At 36.1% G+C, this 23783-nt stretch overlaps 2 protein-coding genes across 3 annotated transcripts; one reads left to right on the forward strand and one right to left on the reverse strand.

Moving 5' to 3' along the window:
- The first annotated feature begins 52 nt into the window (after positions 1-52).
- Positions 53-12495, forward strand: LOC112511237. 2 transcript variants are annotated; one of them, XM_025116774.1, is made up of 8 exons: positions 53-141; positions 1514-1789; positions 2018-2089; positions 9614-9672; positions 9849-10005; positions 11199-11282; positions 11599-11688; positions 12061-12495. In XM_025116774.1, the coding sequence occupies exons 2-8, from the start codon at positions 1514-1516 to the stop codon at positions 12229-12231; spliced, it is 909 nt and encodes a 302-aa protein (XP_024972542.1). In that variant the 5' UTR covers positions 53-141; the 3' UTR covers positions 12232-12495. The 2 variants fall into 2 exon arrangements, with proteins under 2 accessions (XP_024972542.1, XP_024972541.1); XM_025116773.1 differs by lacking the exon at positions 53-141 and having other exon boundaries at positions 153-1789.
- Positions 12496-15971: 3476 nt separating this feature from the next.
- Positions 15972-18292, reverse strand: LOC112510777 (probable arabinosyltransferase ARAD1). Its single transcript, XM_025116125.1, has 2 exons — positions 16897-18292; positions 15972-16603 (listed from the first exon to the last, which is right to left on the reverse strand). Exons 1-2 carry the CDS (start codon positions 17818-17820, stop codon positions 16073-16075), a joined length of 1455 nt encoding a protein of 484 aa, XP_024971893.1. The 5' UTR covers positions 17821-18292; the 3' UTR covers positions 15972-16072.
- Between the last annotated feature and the right edge of the window lie 5491 nt (positions 18293-23783).

The following is a 23783-nucleotide window of genomic DNA, read 5'->3' on the forward strand; positions in this document are numbered from 1 at the left end:
TACTTTTTGTATTCTATCCATAATATCAACATAGAAGGAGAACCCACCCTCTTCGCAATTTCAAGCTCACGACTTTTCTCTCCAAGACTCGTTCATCTCCAAGCTCTCCTCATCGATCATATCCACCACACTGCTTTCGAGGTATTCAAGATTCATTCCAGTTTCATCTTTTCTTGATTTCCATTCTAATTTATGTGTTTCAATCCCATTTCGTTCTCAATTCTAGGGTTTTCTTACTTTATTGTCCTGATTTGGTGTTCTTGATTTCTATATATTATATATATACACACATATGTACCTTTGAAGTATTTTTCTATTTGGCGTTCGATTTTATTGACTACTTCTTGGCGATAGCCAGTCCTTGTCATTGTGGGAATTTGGAAGAAATTACACCAGCAAGGTTAACAATTTTATGCCATTTTTTATGCGTATTTAGTTTCATTAATCATGTCTTCATCTGAAATTTCCCAGAATTTGATCTGATCTTCTTTCTTTCATAACCCTAGATTTAAGAAAACTTGAACATCACTGTAGACTTCATTAATAATTCAAAATTGCAATTGGTTTGGTTAAGAAATATCAATGTGTGTCGAAATCTAATTTGTTATATAGTTATTGATATATCGACTTATTTCAAGGATACCATTCCAATTTGTGTCATTTTAGATTTTGAGTTTTGGTATCAGGTAGGGTGATTGCTCATAAAGTATATATTTCTTAGTTATTATCACTACCTGTTTGTGTGTGTGTATATATATCTTAGTTAGTATCAAGGCTAACTATCTGTTGAACAACTATCCTCACCATTTTTGGCATGGCTCCCGTTGTTCATCATCATTTTGGCACGACTCCTGTTCATCATCTGTATGTATATGTCAGCTATCTCATGTGTGTAATGTGTTGCATTCTTGTTTTTCATTTTTATTAGATTTTCTGTTAACTAGTGGAGGCTAGAAGCTTTTAGGAAAGCTAAATACATGGCATTGACTTATGTGTGCTATGAATTCAAATGGATACTTCAATGCTGCATGTTGTAAAGGTTGATACCCATTTCTCCATTGTGATATATTGTGATATTCTTTTAGCATTTGCAATGGCACCGTGTTTTCTCTTTCCAAAAAGAAACATCAGTTAGCAGATCTTTTGGCCCAGGGCACATTATTTTTTCAGCAAGTTCAGGGTTCTAAACCGTCTCTTCACCTTTCCACTTATAGAGGGTGGAGCTGTGGGTGTGTTATCTAAAAATGTCATAGTTCAGGGTCTAACATGTGACTATTTTTCAGATATTTCATGGTAGTTGTAGTGGTTACGTTGGAACCCACAGTTTGTTGTGAATAGCTTTCCCCTGCACAATTTTCTGCATATTCTTTTGTATCATCCAAGTCTGAATGAGTTTGTATCGCCCAATTCATTTCCTATATCTATTTGACATTTGATGGTTGTAACTGCCCAAAATCTTCCATGTGACGAGAAATTGAGAATATTTATTATTAATTAGGGTATGCTTTTGCAGATGGAAGACCACCTGGTTTTGCGTGTTGATCAGCTGGTGAGTAATAAATCATTGCATTCATCAGAATCGGTGGATGCTCCAGGATTATCCCCAGATGCTTCCAGCAGTCATGCTACTGGTGCGTCTATTTCTGTAACTGACACGAAGGAAGATGCGGAATACGATGAAAGTGGTGAAGAAGAGCCACTTATTCAGTCGATTGAATGCCGCATATGCCAGGAGGAGGATAGCATAAAAAACCTGGAGGTTCCTTGTGCTTGTAGTGGCAGCCTCAAGGTTCTTTAAGGGCATTGTTTCCTTCTAAGGCCTCTATAAATTTGTTTGTGCAATTAGTTTCATAGATTATACAAAAATGTTTCTTAGTTGTTAAATTTAAATGGTGATGGGCCATTTTCTGCACCTTTTTTCTTCAAGTGTACGTATATATATCTTATGCATGCTTTTTATTGTTGCTAACTGCTCTTTTATAGAACATATGAATTCTAAAGAACACATTTATTGCAGTTTGCTCATAGGAAGTGTGTTCAACGATGGTGCAACGAAAAAGGAGATATAATTTGTGAAATCTGTCATCAGGTATCTCACTGGTTGCCTACTTTCTTATGTCTGCTGTCAATTCCACTTTTCTGTTTCTGTCTTTCGAAGGATAAGAAGCCCAATATCTTCTTCTCATCTGGAAGCTCAATTTGAAAGAAAATATAACTATTGATTCTACTACTTGTAGAAACTTTTTATGCTGTAAATGAATAAACTTGTAATTCTATTTAATCGATAACTGATTTATGTTGATAAATATCATTATTTTGATTGAATCTTTAACTGAAGTCTATATCCTTTAACAATGATGGGCAACCATGTTAGGGCCTGTTTGTTAGCAAGCAGCTTAACGAGCTTAATGGGACTCACAGCTTATTCAGTCAGCTTGTTTGGTAGTGGATTAATGATATAGAGCGTGGCTTATTCAGTATGTTTCTATGGGGAGCTTTATGCAGAAAGCCAAGTTTTTTTTTTCTTTTTCTGAACATGTCCCTCCAAATTAAAAAACACTCTTCTTTCGTCTATGAAAAAACCCTCCCTAATCATCCCCATCTATACAAATAGATTAATCCACACATATCACTTTATCCATATAGGACTTAATGGAAAACCAACCACACAGCCCCTTAGTTTTGGGTCATAAAGCCTCTTCTCTCAAACACTCTAGCCGGAAAGCTTTGAAAACATAGTTGTTGGATATACCAATTTAAAAATCTTGCTTATGTTAAGAGTTGCATTCACTAAAGGCTTTGCTCGTTGATGTTTTTAGTAATTGTATTTATGTAGTTTGTAACACTAAAATGGCGTTTATGATATGTAGAAGCCATTTGTTTATTTGTCATATAGAACTACAAGATCCATATGTTTGTTTGGAGGTAGAAAAGAGGATGATCTGTCGGCCAGCAATTACAACCGTTTAATCACATTTATCGTCTCACTCCGATTTGGTGTTGTAACTGATGTTTTGGTGGTTTTCTTATTCCCTCTTATCCCATGTGAAATGCATCCTTTCACTTGGTACATAGTTTAAGTGTTAGACTAGATGTCTATATACCCTTCAAGAATGACTGAACTAGGGGAAGCTTGTGGACCCGTACAAGGAGAGTAACTAGCTTAAATCTTGCTAATGCAATTTTCACGATATATCTTAGAAATTAAAATCATGGCTTGTTTTTATCTGACCAAGGGTGAGTATGTGTTTTTGCACACTAATTCCAAAGTAATATGTGTACTTATTGGGGATGTCAAACGAGATGATGGTTCAAACATGATATGCACTATGGTTTTGTCATATTAATGAAAGATACTTCAATCCACTTGGGGGCGTTTGGCTTGATGTAATGTTTATGGGGGTTTTGGATTTTGTGGAAGGATTGGAATCTTTTTATGTTTGGTGTGTAGGATTATGAATGGAATTGAATTCCAATCTTTATAGATCATTTATGAAAACAAATTATATTTAATTTTAAAAATAACTAAATTGTCTGTAACTAATTGATTATTACTAAAAGCAATGTTTTTAACATATTTTATAACATTATTACAAACAAATCCGATGAAACCCCGTGAAATACCAACTACTCCCATGGGATTTCTAAAGGCAATGTTTGTGGGATTTCAATTCCGGACTTCCCTTTAAACCAAATGCGAGATTGGAAATGGAATCCAATTCCAAATCCTACTAAATCCAGCAATGTTGTATGCAAAACTGCAATGTTATTGAGGCTATTGTCTGAAACCTTGTTATTCTATGAGATATGCTTCAGTTTGTAGTTATTAAGGTATAGGAAGAAGCCCTATTAAATAGAGACCAGTTTCGCTACAACACCCGCTGATAAAAATCCTGCCTGTCATCATCCCATTTCGAGGACTTACAGGCTCCTAAGTGATAAAGGAAAGAAGAGGTATATTGGGAGGCTCATTACTTCAATTAGTCCCCATGTACTAGCGATTTCGGCTTCATGCAGGCGAGTTCGGATACCCGACTGGTTTCAAGGAGGTTCGTGTTTAATATCCCCTAATACGTTTCACATATAATAGAAGAAATGGTCCATTTGGACTCAAAGAGGGGGGACCTCAAGGAATGAGAATATGGCATCATCAGAYGGTTAGCAATTCTGTTGTTGAGGGCAGTTTAGGGATTTTCTTTTATGCTTTTGGTGTGGGAGTTTAGCTATAAATAAGAGAGGGAGTATTGGGATTAATGATCCAGATATTTGCTCACTCCTGTAATAGGAGAGACTAGCCTCTCGAATTGCTAGCTTTCCTTTCCTTTCCTTTTATTGCTCAATATTCCCTAATCCTGATGAATTTATGCTCGGATCTGCTGTGTTTTCAGTAGTAGATTCATAACAAATTGGTTTCAGAGCCGTCAATTCCTGTTATGGCTCCCCCTAGAATGGAACCTGTAGCCCAACAAGTGGAAAGTGTGGAAGAGGATGTAGCAGCAGTCAAGTCTTGTTCGTTGGACTTACAACAGACCTTGCAGAAGCAATTTAGTGAACAAATGGTGCTCATAACTCAACGATTCACTGAGATGGCAGCGAAGAATTCCCAACTTCACTCTTCTATAAGGGAGGAGGTTAGGAAGACGTTATTTGAATGTGATCGATTCAATGGGGGACCCTTGCCAACTGGAAGCCCAAGTAACCTTAGTGGTGGTGGACGAGGAGGAACGCAAACGGGAAGATTCGATTGGAGATTTTGTAAATTGGACATACCCATGTTTGACGGCAGTAACTCTGATGGATGGATCCTATCAGCTGAACGGTATTTCATGTTCTATTGTTTGGGTGAATTGGAGAAGCTCGAGGCAGCGGTTGTGGCTCTCGAAGGGGATGCCTTACTCTATACCAGTGGGAGCATCGATGGTGGCCGATTACTCGATGGGAGGAGATGAAGATGATACTTCTTCGACAGTTTTGGCCGGCTGAATTCTTATATAAGCAATCGTTGGCGGTAGCCTAGGTTAGTTCAGAGGTGGATTATCAGAGACATATCATTGAATTAGCGGCTCTATTAAGTAATGTCCCTAGGCACATTTATTAAGGGGATTAAATCAGAACTGAGGGCTGAGGTCCGAGTCCTTGGTCCTCGCAACTTGGACCAGGCCATGGACCTTGCTATTAAACTGGAGGATAAGTTGAGGTCCACCATAGGGAGGCGAACTGAGTCACGAACGTCTCCAGCCCTGATTGGATCAAACGGTGCAAGCCCAAGAACTTCCCTCTTCCAATCAACACCAATACCTTATGTATCTCGATTGATGACTTCACCCACCACTCGTACCATCCCTCTTTCACCGAGTACGTTTGGGACAAATACTACTGGGAGAGGTGCGTCGTTTTTCCTACAAGGAGTTATAGACTAAAAGAGAACGGGTTCCCTATTTCCGACGTGACGAAAAATGCAACGTTGGGTACCGCTGCAAGCGTTGAGAATTGAGTGTTCTCTTGATTCGGGAAGAGGACGAGCAGCTAGAAGAGGAAGGGTCGGTGATTGAAGGCTTAGTTGAGAACCCACAGGCTGAGATATGCTTGAACTCAGTGTTGGGGATCACTAATCCAAAACACTGAAAATGAAGGATTATTGGGGGATTCAGAGGTTGTATGATTGATCCAGGGGCCCCACATAATTTCATCTCATTAGCCACTATCCAACGATTGGGTGTTCCAGTGAGCAACATGGGAGATTTCAAGGTCTCCTTGGAATAGGGGAGGCAGTTAAGGGACAAGGAGAGTGTCAAGGAATTCAATTATACATCCAAGGATTAGAGGTTTATGAAGATTTCCTTCCTTTAATCTTGGGAAATTCTGATGTGATTTTGGGAATATAATGGTTAGAGTTGGGGCTGAAGACGTAAATTATGAAATTCTTGGTCAACAGGTTCGGTTATGCTAAAAGGGGATCCCTCCTTGGGCCGCTTGAAAGTGACACTGAAAAACATGATACTCTCCATCACTCAGGAAGGGGGAGGACATATGCTTCAACTGAACGAGGTGGAACGGGAACTCCCCCTGACGGGTCTAACGGAATTTCCCGCCTTCTTGAGGTAAGTCATCACGACTCATCGGGACATTTTTGAATGGCCAAATGAGTTGCCACCAAAACGTGGCAGAGAGCACGCTATTATACTCAAAGAAGGAGCAAAACCAGTTTCAGTGAGACCTTATCGATATCCTCATGCCCAGAAAACAGAGATTGAAAGGTTGGTTCAAGACATGCTACGAGCGGGTATTATACAACCTTTGAGTGGGCCGTTTTCTAGTCTGGTACTCCTCGTTAAAAAAGATGGCTCATGGAGATTTTGTGTGGATTACGAGCGTTGAACAAAGCTACTATACCGGATGAATACCCCATCCTAGTGATCAATGAATTGTTAGATGAGATCTACAGATCACAAGTTTTCTCCAAACTCGATCTCAAGTCGGGGTACCATCAGATTAGGGTCAAAGAGGAGGACGTGGAGAAAACTGCATTCAAGACCCATGAAGGACATTTTGAGTTTTTGGGTTATGCCATTCGGGCTAATTAACGCTCCCACAACCTTTCAATCGGTAATGAATGAAATCTTCCGCCCCTATCTTTGTAAATTCGTCCTTGTATTTTTCAATGATATTTTAGTTTATAGCCCAAATGAGCAATAACATGTAGAACATTTGGCAACCGTCCAAACGCAACTATCATGACACCAACTTTATGACGGTCCAAACAAGTGTGCATTTGGTAAAACCTAGGTGGCCTATTTGGGTCATGTAATTTCAGAAGTTGGGGTGGCCATTGATCCAGAGAAGATTAAAGTTATAACAGAGTGGCCTTTACCAAAGAAATCTATGGGAGCTGCGCGGGTTCTTGGGTTTAGCCGGGTATTACCGACATTTCATCAATGGGTTTGCTAAATTGGCCTCTTCAGTAACTGATCAGTTAAAGAAAGAAAGTTTTGGGTGGACAACCCGGGGCAACAGAAGCCTTTCAATTGATTAAATCCGCCTTGACGTCAACCCTGATATTGGCAATGCCAGATTTTGCACAATTATTCTTCGTGGAGGCTGATGCATTGGGATTTGGGATTGGAGCAGTTTTGCTGCGAAATGCTCATCCTATAGCATACTTCAATCAGGTTCTTGGAGCAAGGAACTGGTTGAAATCCATATATGAAAAGGAGCTTATGGCTATAGTCCTCGCGGTGCTTAGATGGCGTCACTATTTGTTGGGTCGACATTTTGCCGGACAGATCGACGGAGCCGCAAATATCTTATGGAGCAGCGTGTGGTAGGGTTTGATTATCAAAGATGGAAGAGTAAGCTTCTTGGGTTTGACTTTGAAGTTCAATTCAAACCAGGATCGACTAACAAGGTGGCAGATGCATTGTCTCAAGAATTTCCAACAGATCGAGAGCTGGGCAGTTTAGTATCCTTATGGTCGATTAATACAACAGAATTGGTAAAGGAAATTGAAGTTGATTTCTTCATTAAGAAGGTTACTACTTACTAGTGAAATTCTGAATGAAGGCAAGACCCTCGTGAGGTATTCTTTAGGCCAAGGGCTGCTGAGGTATAAAGGCAGATTGGTGATTCCTTGCAACTGCTCTTTCATTCCTCATCTGCTACAGGAATACCACAATTCTGCATCTGGGGGACATTCGGGGGAACTAAAGACGTACCATCGATTGGCGTCTGAATGGTTTTGGGTCGGCATGAGGTGGGCTGTTCAACATTATGTTAGAGCGTGTGTAGTGTGTCAACAACAAAAGGCCTCCACCACTCATCCGGCAGGACGTCTACAGCCCCTACCCATACCATCTGAAGAATGGGAGGTCGTGTCTATGGATTCTACAGAAGATTTGCCACTCTCCAATGGATTCGACAGCATCCTAGTGGTTGTTGACCGACTAACCAAATATGCCCACTTCTTAGCACTAAAACATCCCTTTAATCGCAAATTCTGTTGCGGCATTGTTTGTCAAAGAAGTGGTCCGACTTCACCGGTTTCCATCAACCATTGTTTCAGACCGTGACAGTTTTTATGAGCATTTTTTGTGGGAGTTATTTCATCTTCACAGGACTACCTTACTGCGGAGTACGGGGCCACAAACCAATGGGCAACAGGAGATCGTGAATAAGACGGTCGAGACATATCTCCTATGTTTCATTCAAGGGGTTCCCAACAAATGGGTGCAATGGCTACCATGGCTGAGTTCTGCCATAATACGGCATATCACACCTCAATCAAATGCACACCATTTAAGGCGTTGTATGGTTGTGATCCACCCCGTTTGATGAGGATTGAACAAGGCAACACTGGGGTCTTTACTTTGGAAAACATGCTACTGGAAAGAGAAGCGATATTGGATTAATTACGTGCCTGGCTATTACAAATCCAACAGTGAATGAAAGCCATGGCGGATAAGACAATCAGGGCTGTTAATTTCGGCGTGGATGATTGGGTGTATCTGAAACTCCAGCCTTATCGACATAAGTCATTGGCTGGCAGACCATTTCAGAAGCTTGCCGCACATTATTATGGACCATTTAAGATTATACAACGTATCGGGGAGGTTGCATACAAGCTTCGGCTTCTGGCATCAGTGCGTATTCACCAAGTGTTCCTTGTGTGTGAGCTCAAGAAAGCTATTGGAGAACATCAGAGTTTACCCCCACAAATGACTGAAGAATTGGAACTGGAAGTGGAGCCGGAAAACTTGCTTGGGGTTCGCTCTAAAGTCGTGGCTGGGGGGCAAAGGGTGGAGGTTCTGATCAAATGGAAGGGACTTCAAGATTTCGAAGCCATCTGGGAGGATTTTGCAACCATCCAACAAGTTTTTCCTTATTTCCACCTTGAGGACAAGGTGGATGTCTGGGAACGGGTAATGTTAAATATCCCCCATACGTTTCACATATAATAGAAGAAATGGTCCACGTGGACTCAAGGAGGAGGGACCTCAAGGAATGAGAATATGGCATCACCAGAGGGTTAGCAATTCTGTTGTTGAGGGCAGTTTAGGGATTTTCTTTTATGCTTTTGGTGTGGGAGTTTAGCTATAAATAAGAGAGGGAGTATTGGGATTAATCATCCAGATGCTCACTCCTGTAATAGGAGAGACTATCCCCTCGAATTGCTAGCTTTCCTTTCCTTTTATTGCTCAATATTCCCCAACCATGTGAATTTATTCTCAGATCTGCTGTGTTTTCAGTGGTAGAACTTGATTCATAACAGTTTGATAAGATCAATCAGAATAAGTTCAGATAACAAAAAGGTGACTCTAGAGAAGAAAGGCTCCTCGGTTTTGTGAGGGGAAGTATTTGTATGTATGCTCCAGTGTGATTCGCGTTCCTGGATTTCATCCCATTTATCTTGTTCACCTAGTTTTATGCTTGTAGTTATTGCATACTTGGCCCCTCGTCCGCTATGATTATGTGATTGAGCTATTCTATTTCTTTGTTACGTTGGGATGGGTGGTCATAACCTGCAATTTCCACATGATATTTGTAAACAATAACCATTTCTTGATATCATTTTTACTACACATGCTATGGATATAATGGAAGAATGTTTATTACACAGGCTTACTCACCTGGCTATACCGCACCTCCTCAATCAGAAGACACTGTCCTTGATATCAGGCATTTTAACCTCTCTATGCTTCTTTCTTTCTTTCTTATCCTTTTTCAGAAAACCTTGTTGACCGTAAAAAGCTTTGAACTTTTTATATAGTTCTGGTGTTGGAGCATGTAAGTTTTGAATGCCCGTAATTTTAAATGCTCTTGTTCTAGAATTTTAATAGTTGGTCTTTTTGCAGTACAAGTTGGACACTTGCTGGTACTCCTTTAGACCTGAATGATCCTCGACTTTTGGCTATGGCAGCTGCTGAGCGCAGTCTTCTGGATGCCGAATACGATGAATATGAGGACACTAGTGCCAACGGAGCTTCATTTTGCCGCTCAGCTGCTCTCATAGTAAGCCACTGTCATATATGATGTGCAGTTCGTAGTTATTTGTGTTGGATGGCAATTTGTAGACTATGCTGTTAATCGCGCCGCTATATAACGGTGCTATCGCAGTTCGCGGTCATGGGACAAATAGCGGTTGGTAAATAGCGATCCCACAACTAGCAGTGTTATTATTGACTGCTAAATGACCTCATTTTGAACGCAAAAAAGTGGTCACGTAACCGCTATTTGTAGCTAGTCTGTTTTGGTGTTAAAAAAGTAAATTTGTGGGCTTTTATTTTGGACCTGCATTGAGTTTTATTCTAGTCCGGACTGTCCGATGGTATTAACGCTTCATTATTTTTATTCTTTTAGATTTGGACACCATCACTTTGACCTCTGGCTTTGAATAAAAAGCATCCACATTGTTCAATTATTTTTATCTGGTCTTGGACATCATTATTCTTATATATTCTTTTTAATGAATGCACATAATATGTTGAGTTATGTATGCATATATATATATATATATATATATATATATATATATATATAAAATTCTACTTATTATATGAACCACTATTTTTGTACCACTATACGATCGTGATAATAACAATTTCAAATCACAGCCCTCGCTGCAATTTCATATTTTGACGGCTCTAACATTATAGTTTGTTTTGATTATGCACTAAGGATTGTTTCAAGAATACTCGGCTGGTTATTAACATAATTGATGAAAAGTTTCTATTGTCATCGTAATACCTTGGTGGTGACTATGAATACCTGTGATTGTATAGAATCTCCGGGCTCTCGTTAGGTCTCTTAATTTATCAGGAGACAGTAATCCCAATTGCTAATGGATAACTCCAATTTTATTGGTTTGTAATGAAGGGCAAAATGCATGAAAAAGCAACGACGTTTTTCTTGATTCTTGTTTATTGTAACAAATAATCTTTTTTTTCTCGATTAATGTAACAAAGTTTCAAAATTTCTTATTTTGTACTCATTTTCATTGGTAACCTGTTGATCTTGTAACTTATAATGGGTATAAATTAGGAAAACTTTAAACTTTATTACATCGATTGATGAAATATTTATTTGTTACTAAGGGGGCATAATAAGGAATGATAATGTCGGGGAATGAAAAGTCATTGCAAGTCTTATATTTATTCGTTACCAGAATTTCACATGTGCTAAGATTTGGATCATTTTGTGGGCAGTTGATGGCTCTCCTGCTCTTGAGGCATGCTCTCGCACTCGGAGATGGTGATGATGATGGTGATGATGCTTCTGCCTTTTTTGCAGTAAGTGGAGTTTGTGGTTTATTAATTGCTCCGTCCATCCCAAACTCAGTGTCCATGTTTCTATTTTAGTTTGTCCTAAAATAAGTGCCATTTTCAAAAGTATCTGCGTACTTCCCAATTCTACCTTAATTATGAGATGCAGAAATTTATTACCGTGTCAATTATTTACTTAAGTTACACATGTCTGAAACTATGTCTCTTTCATTGTGGACATTTATTTTGGGACTGAGGGAGTATTTATAACAATTATTGCATGCTTGGCTCCAATTCCACTCAACGCTATACTTGCTCAACTTGACGATTTGGTTATCGACAGCTTTTCATGCTTCGGGCAGCTGGTTTTCTCCTTCCTTGCTACATCATGGCCTGGGCAATCAGCATCTTGCAGCGTCGTAGGCAAGCACAGGTAAAGCACTTCAATATTGTCGTTCTTTCTCCATAAAGCCATCTTCAGATTTTGGCCATGTTTGGCCAACATAAGCTCACTTATTTTTTGAGCTTATTGGAAAAACCCTGTTTGGTTAGATATAAGCTTTTTCAATAAGCTTCAGGCTTTCTTCCAATTTTTTCCAATTATATCCCTTGTATTTTTCCAATTAATTTTTCAACCTACCCTTTCATTTTACGTTGTTATCTCGCTTTATCAGCTAGTTTTTACAAAACAGAACTAGTTTATGAGCTAGCTTATCAACCAACAACTAGTGGCTATCAGCTAGCTTGCCAAATATAGTCTTTGTGGAAATGTGCTTACAAATGTTAATGGAACTGCAATAAACAGGAAGCTGAGAGACTGGCGGGACTGGCGGCAGCCGCTGATGTTGCATTCATGATGCAGGCAGGGCAGCATAGAGGTTTGCAGGTCACCATTGCACCAGGGCCTGCTGTTCCACCAACACCTGCAGTGATACCGGCTCAGGCAGTGGGACCTACCCACGAACCATTTCAATAGTATATATGCTTCCCGAGGTTGGACTACTAGCTTAAATATGCACACAGACAACCACGACTGAATTGTTGTCCTGTTGTTTTTTACCACACAATTTGCAGTATGACGAAAACTAAGAAGGGTTGCATCTTCTTCTCCTTGCTTCCCAATACGTCACTAAAAAGCTTTTACCAACTCGATCGTGTTCTGTAAACTAATCTTAACCGTCTATTTGTGCATATATTGCTGAAATTTGTGGCTTCTTTTAAAGCTTCAGTGATTTCTATTCAATTTGCTGTTGATTTTTTTGATACTTCAGAGCTCTTGATCAACTACTACTTTTAGCCCATCTGGTAATTAATACCTGTTATTAATCACAATTATAAGGATTTTAGGTTGCTTTTAATGGGGTTTGTAGTATGATTGCTTTATTCTGACAACACAAAAAGAAAAGAACATACAAAGGATCAAAAGAATGTGGGAAAAGAAGTGTTCCAAGTTTAGAAGTTTGAATAGATGGATTTTTGGAATGTCCATTGCTTGATACATTTCTATTTTAATCTGTCTTAATATATACAGTTTTACCCTTAATTATGGGAATTGTTTTATCTGTTATTAAAGGTAAAATTGTCATTTAATTACACATCTTAAAAACTGTCTTTTTGATTGTAGGCAGATTTCAAACAAATATAGAAAAGTAGGGGTGTTCAAAAACCTGATCAACCCGATGTCTAATCGAGTTGTAAAATTTTCAAACCGTAGGTATTGGGTTACTATTATTTGAACCCAACCCAACCCGATATCCATTTATTTCTTGAATTTAATATGATTGTTGAACTTTTATTAATATATAGACTAGACAATTACATTATCACGTACGCTATTCATATACACATCTTTTCAATCTATTCGCATCACTATATAACTCATTCGTATATATGTTCAGTAACTGTAAATATATATACATAAATTGAGAAAATTAACTGAATGTGATATACATAAGGAGTATGGATAAATTGTATCAAATGATTGATGATGAAAAAAAAAATTATGCGTAGAGAAATATTATATTCAAAGTTAGAAGAATATTTTATTGTACCAAAGTATCAACCCCACCAACCCGACTAACCCAACTAACCAGTACGGTTTGGGTTGGGTTGGATTATATTTTTCAAACCGTAAGCATTGGGTTGGGTTGTTCAAATGTCTTCAACCCGATCAACCCAACCCATAAGCACTCCTACATAAAAGCATAAAGAAAATGTACATTAAGCACAAGAAATCAAGACTCAGATCTATGTTTTGCTTGGATAAAAGAGCTTGGAATTCTCTGCTTTTTCTTTATCTTGCTTGCTTTCTTGCATCTGTAGCAATCTTCATAGCTTTAGCAGCCAATCCACCCTTCAATCTTTCTTTTCTTTTCTTCCAAAATTTGAACACTTATCCTCCATTCCCAAGATTTCTTGATGACATAAGTACTTGGATATAGAAGTGTGATGTTTTGGTAAAAAAAGAGTGTAAAAATGAGTAAAAACAGCACAGGGGACATTCTATAAAGATTCACATAATGGGTGCTTTACATTCAAACCTTGGATACATTTCCCTTTTTGCTTCCATGATTATGACTGAATGAATCTAAGATGTGACCCTTCTTTCTGCTTTTTCTACCTTTAAATTCAGCCAACTTCCATAAAAGATGCATTATATAATGCAACAGTTCTTCACAAACAGTCTTCATTTTCAGTCTTCAAGATCATGGGCACTGCTAATTGCAGGCTGCTGATGACCCTTATGGTTGTATCTGTCGTGTTTGTATGTATTCGGTCAGAAAGAGTTTACGGGCTTAGAAGCGTAGATCTTGCTTTGAGACGTGTTCTTGATGGTGTTTCAGCTGACGAACGGCTGAATATGGTGGCACCAACGCCTTCGGAGATGTTTGATCCAAATGAATCGAACAAAAGAAGGGTTCGTAGAGGGTCGGATCCTATTCATAACAAGTGTTGATGATGCCAACAAGAAAGTGGCCAAGATTTCTTGCCTCTGAATATAGAAGGTAGGTTTGTTTATTTCATTTGGTGCCAGGGTAAATACTTTAGGATATATAGATTGTAAAGTGTAATTTTGTTTTAGTTTGCTCTCGAAGATTAGCGGTTCGTTTTAACGGTTTTAGGTTCGCTTTTAACGGTTTTAGAATCATTTCTCACGTAACGTATAATATTTTATACAAAATGTGGAATTTTGATATTGCTTTAAGAAAACGAATTTAAGCGCTTTCGACTAACGGGCATGATGTCCGGAATAAGAACGTCTCCAATAAATTATTAATAATTTATTTAAATGAAGAAACAAAAGTCATAGTCTCCAAAAAAAAAAAAATACACTTAACTTTTATTTTAAAAAAGATTTCAAAATTCATTATATTATTAAAGTTAATATCCTAACAAATTTTATATGAAACAATAATATATTCAATTTCATCTGGTAAAAACAATAAAAACTGTTTCTTTCTTTTCAACATTTAATTTTTGGGAATTATCCAATTTACAGTTACATGCTTCGAAGTAGGGGTGTTCAAAAACCCGATTAATCCAACCCAACTTAATGTGAAATAACTCAATTCGAAGCAACCTAATGTCTAATCGAGTTATAAAATTTTCAAACCGTAGGTGTTGGTTTGATATTGGGTTACTATTATTTGAACCCAACCCAACCCGATGAATACGATATCCATTTATTTTTTGGATTTAATATGATTGTTGAAATTCTATTATATACTAGACAATTACACTATCACGCATGCTATTCATATACACATCTTTTCAATCTATTCACATATTTATATAACTCATTCGTATATATGTTCAGTAACTGTTAACATATATACGTAAACTGAGAAAACTAATTGAATGTGATATACGTAAGAAGTATGGATAAGTTGTATCAAATGGTTGATAATGAAAAATAAATTATAAGTAGAGAAATAACATATTCAAGGTTAGAAAAATAATTTAATGTACCAAAGTATCAACCCGACCAACCCGTACGGTTTGGATTGGGTTGGATTAATTTTTCAAGCCGCAAACATTGGGTTGAGTTGTTCAAATGTTTTCAACCCATGAGCACCCCTACTTCGAAGCATAAAAATTACACATTATTCATTAAAGGAGGTTCAAACAAGAACAAAGTCAAAATAATAGAACACGAGAATGCCGATATTACTTCCATTTTACTCTGAAATCATATGTTACGGCCAACTATGGCTGCAAACTAGGTCGCAAGCGAAGACCTCAGCACACCCTTGTGTTAACTGTGTCCGGTAATCACACGTGATTATACACTGAAATCACATATGACGTAGATGTTTTCGTGTTTTTATATTAACCATCTTCTCGTTTAAACCCAATTATTTAATCGTTTCCCTTGATCAAAATCAATCCAACAATTTGATAAATATTTTCACATTTTCCACCTCCCTCTTTTGAGTGCATTGGTCTGACCTTTCTCTATGACCCAAAAAGTCAAAACTTAACCACAAGAGTGGTGTCTGATTGGTTTGAGCTTGACTCCAAAGATCAAAAGTACCTGGAAGTCCCAGGTTCAAATCCAATGAGGAATAAAAATCGCCTTGTGAGTTGTGGCCACGAAGGGTTCAAATGCAGTGACTTCGGATTATCTGTAAAGCAGGTGGTCGCCCTGAGATTAGTCGGCTCGCATAGCAGGTTGGATATCCAGGTTAACAAAAAAAAAGTCAAAAACTTGACCAAGGTACAATCTTGAATGTATAATTTATAAGTTGTAAACATCATTACTCCTGAAAAAGGGACCATTCTATCATATACATCCCTAATCTTCAACATTTCAAACCTCATACTCTTTTATACCAGTTTAAGAACTTCTGTGACATCTGGTACCTATTTCTCCTGTGAATCTTATCATTTACAGAAGACACCTTCCGAAAAACGGCCTGCCAAATCATATCGACAGCATCACCATCGCGCGATGGATACTGGTACTCGAAATGTGGTGCAATTTGCTTCAATCTTTCCCACATTTCGCTCCACTTTTCTTTTCGAACTCCTCTAAGACGTTTAACAAGATACCCCTTTTTAGCAGCATCTGATCCACGAACAAAAATGGCGAACTTGGAGTAATCAAGAACGTCTTCAAATGGCAGCTCGATATCGTCACTGATTATAACAGGGACACAATGACTAGCAATGGCATCGAACAAACGGTTTGATGAAGGGGTGTCTCCTGCTATATTGAGGCAGAATTTGGAGGAAGCCATCCCTCGAGACGCCTTGCGGACCCCATATGAGGATGCGCTGCCGAACATGAAGTGCACGTCTTTTTCGTCTTTCAGTAGGTAGTAGAGTTTTTGACGAATCATTCCACCCTGTCAAGATAAATACTCAAAACATGTCAATATTGATGGCAATTCAACTTAATCCATACAGACAGCTTAATCCAATCTCCAACTGCTTAATCCATACAGACAGCTTAATCCAACCTCCAAAAAGTAATTGTATCCAAATCCAATATATGCTGAAACTTGAGCAAAATCTCTATTTTCTTTATTTTCAGAATCCATTTTGGAGATTCTGTTGGAAAGCTATGATGAAAAAACAACTGAACAGCAGCTGAATAGAAAGACAACAATGGAAATAACAAGAATGCAAAAAAGCTCACATCTTTCCTGTAAATTGCTCCTTGGAAATACACCAACACGGGCCGGTCATCGAAAGAAGGCGAATGGTTAGCATCAAGACGTCTAACGACATGCTTGTAAGGTGCAACGATGTCTTTATCAATATTTGCAATCTGAACAGGGTACCTTCCGAAATCGGCAAGCACCAAGATGGCTGAACCTAAGTGTTTTCTAGCTAAAAGCATACTATTCGGATGGTGAGCCATGATCAAATGATCTCTCCCTCCTGATCTTCTCCATTCATCCCTACCCTTCAAATATTCCACCAATCTCTCTTGCAAAACCTTGTCCACACTTTTCTTTTCGGTCCCATGAATCTTGGAATGCCGGTTGTAACTCAAAGACGAGAAAAACGGCACGAAAACGACATCCGCTTGAGTCGAGTTCCGAACAAGAATCGCAGTACAAGGTCTAGCCACATTTGGAGCAATCGAAGATAGAAGATCAAGAGTGAGCCAATACTCTATACTATGTTGCAAGTTTAATCCACCTGGGTATGAAGGGATTTCACTGGAATTACTAACATTAGGCCATACTCGATTTCGATCCCCTTTCCATCCTAATAATCCAAAGTGAAACTCAGGGGGTAAATCATACATAAACACTTTGAGCAGAGCTCGATTTCGATCACAAGAAGTCGCTGGTTCAATCGGATCCGATTTAAAACACGATTCTTTACAAGATTTGGGCACAAAAGGGGGAGATTTAGGCTCAATTGGCAAACCAGTTTCATCTAGTTTGATGTTTTTAGCAAGAATCAGACTGTAAATTGATCTGGGTACTAAAGAATTGTCACCAAATTGAAATAGGATTAATGAAGAAAGGATTAAGAACAATACTGAGACTGCAAATAAACATGCAAGAGATCGAGAAATAAACACACCCTTTTCAGGCACTGATGTCATTGCTTCAAAACGGGAAGAACCAATTGAAGAATTTAAATAGAAAAAAGACAACCAAATCCAGTTCTTATTTTCCAATCTGAAATCTGTATCATAAAGGGTAAACACCAAACACCCATTAAGCTAACTTTCAAGATTCAAAAATGGAGAAAGTTACTGTCTTGAAACTTGAAACCCTAACTTTGCTAGTTCCGCCATTGTTAACCAAGAAAAACCCTTTGAATCTGATGAAGATTCCCAGACACCAAGATTCAAGAACAGAGTAAAAAAGAACCTGGAGAACAGAGAATCCATGGCTGTAAGAAGAGCTTCAACTTTCATTCAAACAGATTGAAGAAACGATGAACATGAATCAAATGTCTGATTAAATAATCTGAGTCAAAACAGATGTCTGAAAGTAGAGGGATTAAAGACTCATAAAAAATCAAGAATCAGAAAGGAAAAATGGGAATGAGAATGAGAATCTTGCTTACAGATTGATGAGCTACCAAACACCATCCAAGTTAAGAATGTGATCAAAAGAGAATCCTGGTTTGTATTAATATTCCTTTTTTTTTATTTATTTAATTTTTGTTATTTAGGAAGAAGACATTTAATAACGTATGAATGCAGTGAAGATTTGGAAGTTATTCACTTGTTTTCCTGCTTTAAATTCATAATTAATTATTAAATTGACTAAAAAAATTAAAATATTATGATATATTTTGTAATTATTAAAATTAAATTGAAGTTAAAACTAATAATTAATTAATTAATTATTTTATTTATATGTGCATATTTATGATAATATTATTGAACGAATGGAGCCAAAATTTGAAGTATTTAAGGGACCCTTACGTGTCGGTCGTTGGCTCATTGGATGGGGAGAGCTCTACACCTGTAAAGACTAAGACACCTTACAAAGTATCTTTTTCATTGAATGCTATTTTTATATATTCAAAAATATAAAATATATTTGAAATATATTATTTAATGTTAAAAATGATACGAGTAAGAAGAGATTTTATGCAAATGGAAGTAAAGTCCTTATTATAATTAAGTTACAAAAATATTATTGAATGTTTTTTTAGGGGTAAACCTGGTAAGCATTTATTGGTAAAATTCAACACTATCGTTTACTTATCGGGTAAGATTTTATTCACCGAAATGCACCGTATGCAACAAGTTATCCCGGTAAAAGCTAACCATGGTAAGAGTTGTCGCCCTCAGTTACCGGGTAAGACTCTTGATTCTTACCGAGTAAGATTATTAGCCTTTGTCATATTCATCATTTAAAGTAATGTGACTTAATAATCGCTTACCCGGATAAAACAGGTGCACCTTCTAAAACAAAAAAAATAAAATAGTAAAGTTTTGTTATGAATAATAATTAGGAGGAATGGTATTTGTTGTGTAAAGTTGTTAGATCATCACTTTAATTCTTGCTTAAACTTTATGGTCAAGCAAAAGTGTTTTTTTTTTTGTGTGTGTTCCCCACCTAATTTCCCATTTTGTCTAATTTTTAGTTAATTAGGTATTTTTAATTTGTCCAATATAATATAAAAAATAAAACAAATTATATTATATTATATTATATATTATTAAATGGTTTAAAAATGATTTTAAAGTATGCTCAAATGTTTTATACCATTCTATATTGAAATGATTATTAATTTAATAATTAGTTTTATAACTATATTTAATATATTAATTATTTAATTTTTAGGAAAAAAATATTGAAGTTGGACCTAATCTGACCCAACTTATTCTGACATGAATTGAAATTTCAATCCGATCTCAATCTCTATCCTGTGTGTTTCGGTTTAGGCTTGAATCTTGCACATGTAGTTTTCTTGGTGAAGAGAAATGTTTCGGATTTTTATCTGTAATAGAGTTGGGATGATGTGAGAACAAGGGTTTTTTTGTGAGTTTCATAACACTAATTTTCAATTCTTAGATTAGATCTACAATCTTACAATCTGAACATTCATAAACGTTATGAGACTTTTCAATAATCATAAAATTGTCACCGTACAACTTTGGACCGTTAGATCATTAGCTTGTAAAGTTGATCGATTAATATAAATTGGTCTTACGGGTCTCACGAAAAACATTTGGTCTCACGTGAACCTAACCATATATATATATATAGGGGAACGATCAAACGAAAACCACTCAATTTGTAAAAACCGTAAAAACCTCATTCAACCAATCATAATTTTTCATTTTGTTCATTTTTTTGTAATTATGAGATGTTGATTAATCATTTTTATTGTGAAGCGTGTTAATCATGGATATTATCATCTTCATTATTTTAATTTTAGAGAAATACATGAAACAGTTTCATTAAAATTTTATTAAGTAGTATATGAAACAATTTCATAACCATATATGAAAAAAATTCATCAAAAAAAGTATTATATGAAACAATTTCACAAGATTAAACAATTTCATGAAAAAATTTCATAAGATTAAACAATGAAATCGACGGATGAGGGTGGTTTGCACGGTTTTTACTAATTGGAGTGATTTTCATTTGATCACTCATCTATGCATATATATATATATATGAGGTTTACTTTGCAAACCACGTTATTTGTACAAAACGTACAAACCTCATTCAACCAATCATAATTTTTTATTTTGTTCATTTTTTTGTAATTATGAGGTTGATAAACTATTTTTATTGTGGAGGGTTAAAATGGATGTTATCATCTTCATTATTTTAATTTTTAAAAAAATACATGAAATAGTTTCATTAAAATTTAATTAAGTATTATATGAAACAATTTCATAACCATATAAGAAACAACTTTATAAAAAAAAGTATTATATGAAACAATTTCATAAGATTAAACAACTTCATGAAAAAATTTCATAAGATTAAATAATTAAATCGACGGATGAAGATGGTTTGCACGGTTTATACAAATTGGATGGTTTGCATTTGATCGCTCCTCTCTCTCTCTCTCTCTATATATATATATATATATATATATATAACTCCTAATTTACGAGAATGTAAGAACATTTATGAGTCTTCAAATTATTTAACCTATAATTAAAATTAAAAGAAAATTAATCAATTAATTAAGGATAATCATATGATTTTGTATTTATCTGTAATTTTGGTGAAATCATTATCTCTAAAATTACCCACAGATAATATGTTAACCGGCATCAAATAATTATCACAACAAAATCACATAATGAACAGACAAAGTCATAAATGTAAACGTGATCATCGTTGGTTTTCGATTATCACAACATTATCATATTGCTATTACAACAAAAATCACAAAATATTACATGATTATCACATCATAAAAAATCATCAACTTATCAAATAATTATTACATTATTATCACGACAAAATTATATAATTATCACATTATTATCACATCATTATCAACAACAGACGTATCGACATAACAAATATTTGATAATAATTACAAAATGTAACAGATAAGGATAAATTCAAGATAACAGAAAATATGAATAATACTAATATTCAAATGCGAAGTTTTTTTTAATCATAATGGTTGAGTCGTTTAAAACTAGGGTTTTAATTTTCAACAAGAAAATAGTGTATATTGAAAACGAGGTTGGCATAATTGGACTAATTGCAAAAGTTGACATCTATTTGTTATATAAGATTTCTGATTTCATTTTTATAAAAAATTATGCACACAAAAACCACAAGTTTAAAAAAAAAAGTGTGATAAATGATTTTATTTTCTTTTTTAAAGAAATAATTTGAATAAAAAAACACAGTTTTAATCAAATGCAGATGAAAAATGATTGTTAGATAAATGTTATTCATGAAATTCTAAATGACAAAAAACAGTATCGTGTCTGGTGTTATTTAGTTTTAAAAAAAACATTTGATCTAAGATAATGGTAAAAGTTCAAAGACAGAACCACAAAGGTGGTTTCTGATTGATTTGAGTTTGGCTTCAAATGTCAAAAGTATCAGGAGGTCATGAGTTCAAATCTAATGAGGAATAAAAATCCCTTGTGACCACGAGGGTTCAGATACGGTGACTCCAGGCCATCTGCAAAGCATGTGATCGTCCTGGGATTAGTCGGCTCGCATAGCGGGTTGGATATCCAGGTTAATCAGAAAAAGAAGAAGTTCAAAGACAGCATTCAACATCATTAATAATTTAAATTATAATCAAACAATGGAACATAGCAATCTTGTTTCTAGCTTAGTTGGTAAAGTTTATGACGGTATTACTTAACTATAAGACAAGTCTCATGTTCAATCCTTAGGACCCCGTTAGGCTCAGTCGCTAAGTGAGCTAAAAAATGTTCCATCACGTTGATGTCCTTGGAGGCGAGTTTCGTATGAGGATATGTAACACCCCAAAAATGGGATGACAAAAATTTCCGAAGATAAATAGAAATATGGTATAAAAATATCAAGATGTGAGCTTTATCCAAAAGGGGGACAATACACACCTACTTAGCAACTTTGCCACTAGAACCTGAGATACAAGACAACAAAAAACAAGTGTTAGGTCAAAAAGTCTAGTGAGATCACACACGATAATTTCACAAGATAGATAAGAGTGATAATTCAAATATTACCTGAATCACAATAGTAGTACGGTACCCTGCACTACAACACAGTTGCCCCAACCTGGACATTATACACAAGAAACATCTCTCACGACCTGTTTCCATTAAGGTCGCGAGCAGGACACAAAAGTATTGGCATATAATGATGTCATAGGAACTACACCTCAGGTTCACAGTGCAACAACTCAAATTCACATTTGCATATAACCACATATTTCATATGTCATGAAATACAAATTTAAACATTTTGTCCCAATATATACAAAAGCCTATATTACAAAAGTAACTACCAATTTTTTCCATAAATACTCGGTACTAGATTTGTATATACATAATAAGTATTCAAGTACAAATAACATCACATCTTCCAATAATCTATATATGCAAGCAATCATGAATCTCTCTCTATGATTTTCCCTTTCCTTGTTGCTCTAGTTGAGCCTGACATGTAATGCACATTTTAAAAAACACCAAAATGTGGGTTAGACTATAAAGTCTAGTGAGAAATCTCTTCGAACCAACCAACTATTTTCCCCCACCTCATTCTAACACAACGACGTTCTACATTTTTTTTCCATACAGAACTTCATATGGTGCCGCTTGGATGCTAGAATGATAATTGTTATTTTAAGCAAATTCAATCAAAGGCAGATGATTCTCCCATGATCCCCCAAATTCGATGATACATGCTCTCAACATATCTTCGAGGGTCTGAATTATTCTTTCACTCTGCCCATCAGTCTGAGGGTGATATGTTGTACTTAGCCGAATATAAGATCCTATGGCTCTCTGAAAGCTCTCCCAAAACTTTGAGGTAAACCGGTTATCCCTATCTGAAATGATTGACAAAGGGTTACTGTGACGAGTCACTATTTCCTCGATATTTACATTTAACCACATATTTCATATATCATGAAATACAAATTTACACATTTGGTCTCAATACATACAAAAGCTACAATACAAAAGTAGCAACCAAATTTTCCATAAATATTTAGTACTAGGATGAAAATCCATATATGCAAGGAATCATGAATCCCTCTATAATTTCCCCTTCCTCTTTTCCATCAATTAAACCCGACCTGTAATGCACATTTTAGAACACCAAAATGAGGGTTAGACCATAAGGTCTAGTGAGAAATCCCTTCGATTTGCTATTATAGGATGAAAATACTAAAATACTTTTATAAAATTCATATTTGTATTAATAACAAATAAATAATGACTTATCACATAAAACCTTTTTTGTCGCATTAAAAAGATGAGACAACACCCATTTTTCGCTTCAAACAACCAAATAAACCATTTATAGCATAACACATGAACTTATCGCATCATATAGATAAAATCAAGAGCACACACACATAAGATTTTTACCTTCTTTTTTCCTTACTTTTTCACCG

This window comes from Cynara cardunculus, assembly GCF_001531365.2.
Source record: "Cynara cardunculus var. scolymus isolate 2C chromosome LG 4, CcrdV1, whole genome shotgun sequence".
NCBI classification, from domain to species: Eukaryota; Viridiplantae; Streptophyta; class Magnoliopsida; order Asterales; family Asteraceae; genus Cynara; species Cynara cardunculus.

Coding starts and splice junctions, on each gene's coding strand:
- LOC112511237 (XM_025116773.1), top strand. CDS start 1,502: ATGCTTTTGCAGATGGAAGACCACCTGGTTTTGCGTGTTGATCAGCTG. Junction 2,090..9,613: donor TTTGTGAAATCTGTCATCAG/GTATCTCACTGG, acceptor TTTATTACACAG/GCTTACTCACCTGGCTATAC. Junction 10,006..11,198: donor GCCGCTCAGCTGCTCTCATA/GTAAGCCACTGT, acceptor TTTTGTGGGCAG/TTGATGGCTCTCCTGCTCTT.
- LOC112510777 (XM_025116125.1), bottom strand. CDS start 17,820: ATGACATCAGTGCCTGAAAAGGGTGTGTTTATTTCTCGATCTCTTGCA. Junction 16,604..16,896: donor GAGCAATTTACAGGAAAGAT/GTGAGCTTTTTT, acceptor TTATCTTGACAG/GGTGGAATGATTCGTCAAAA.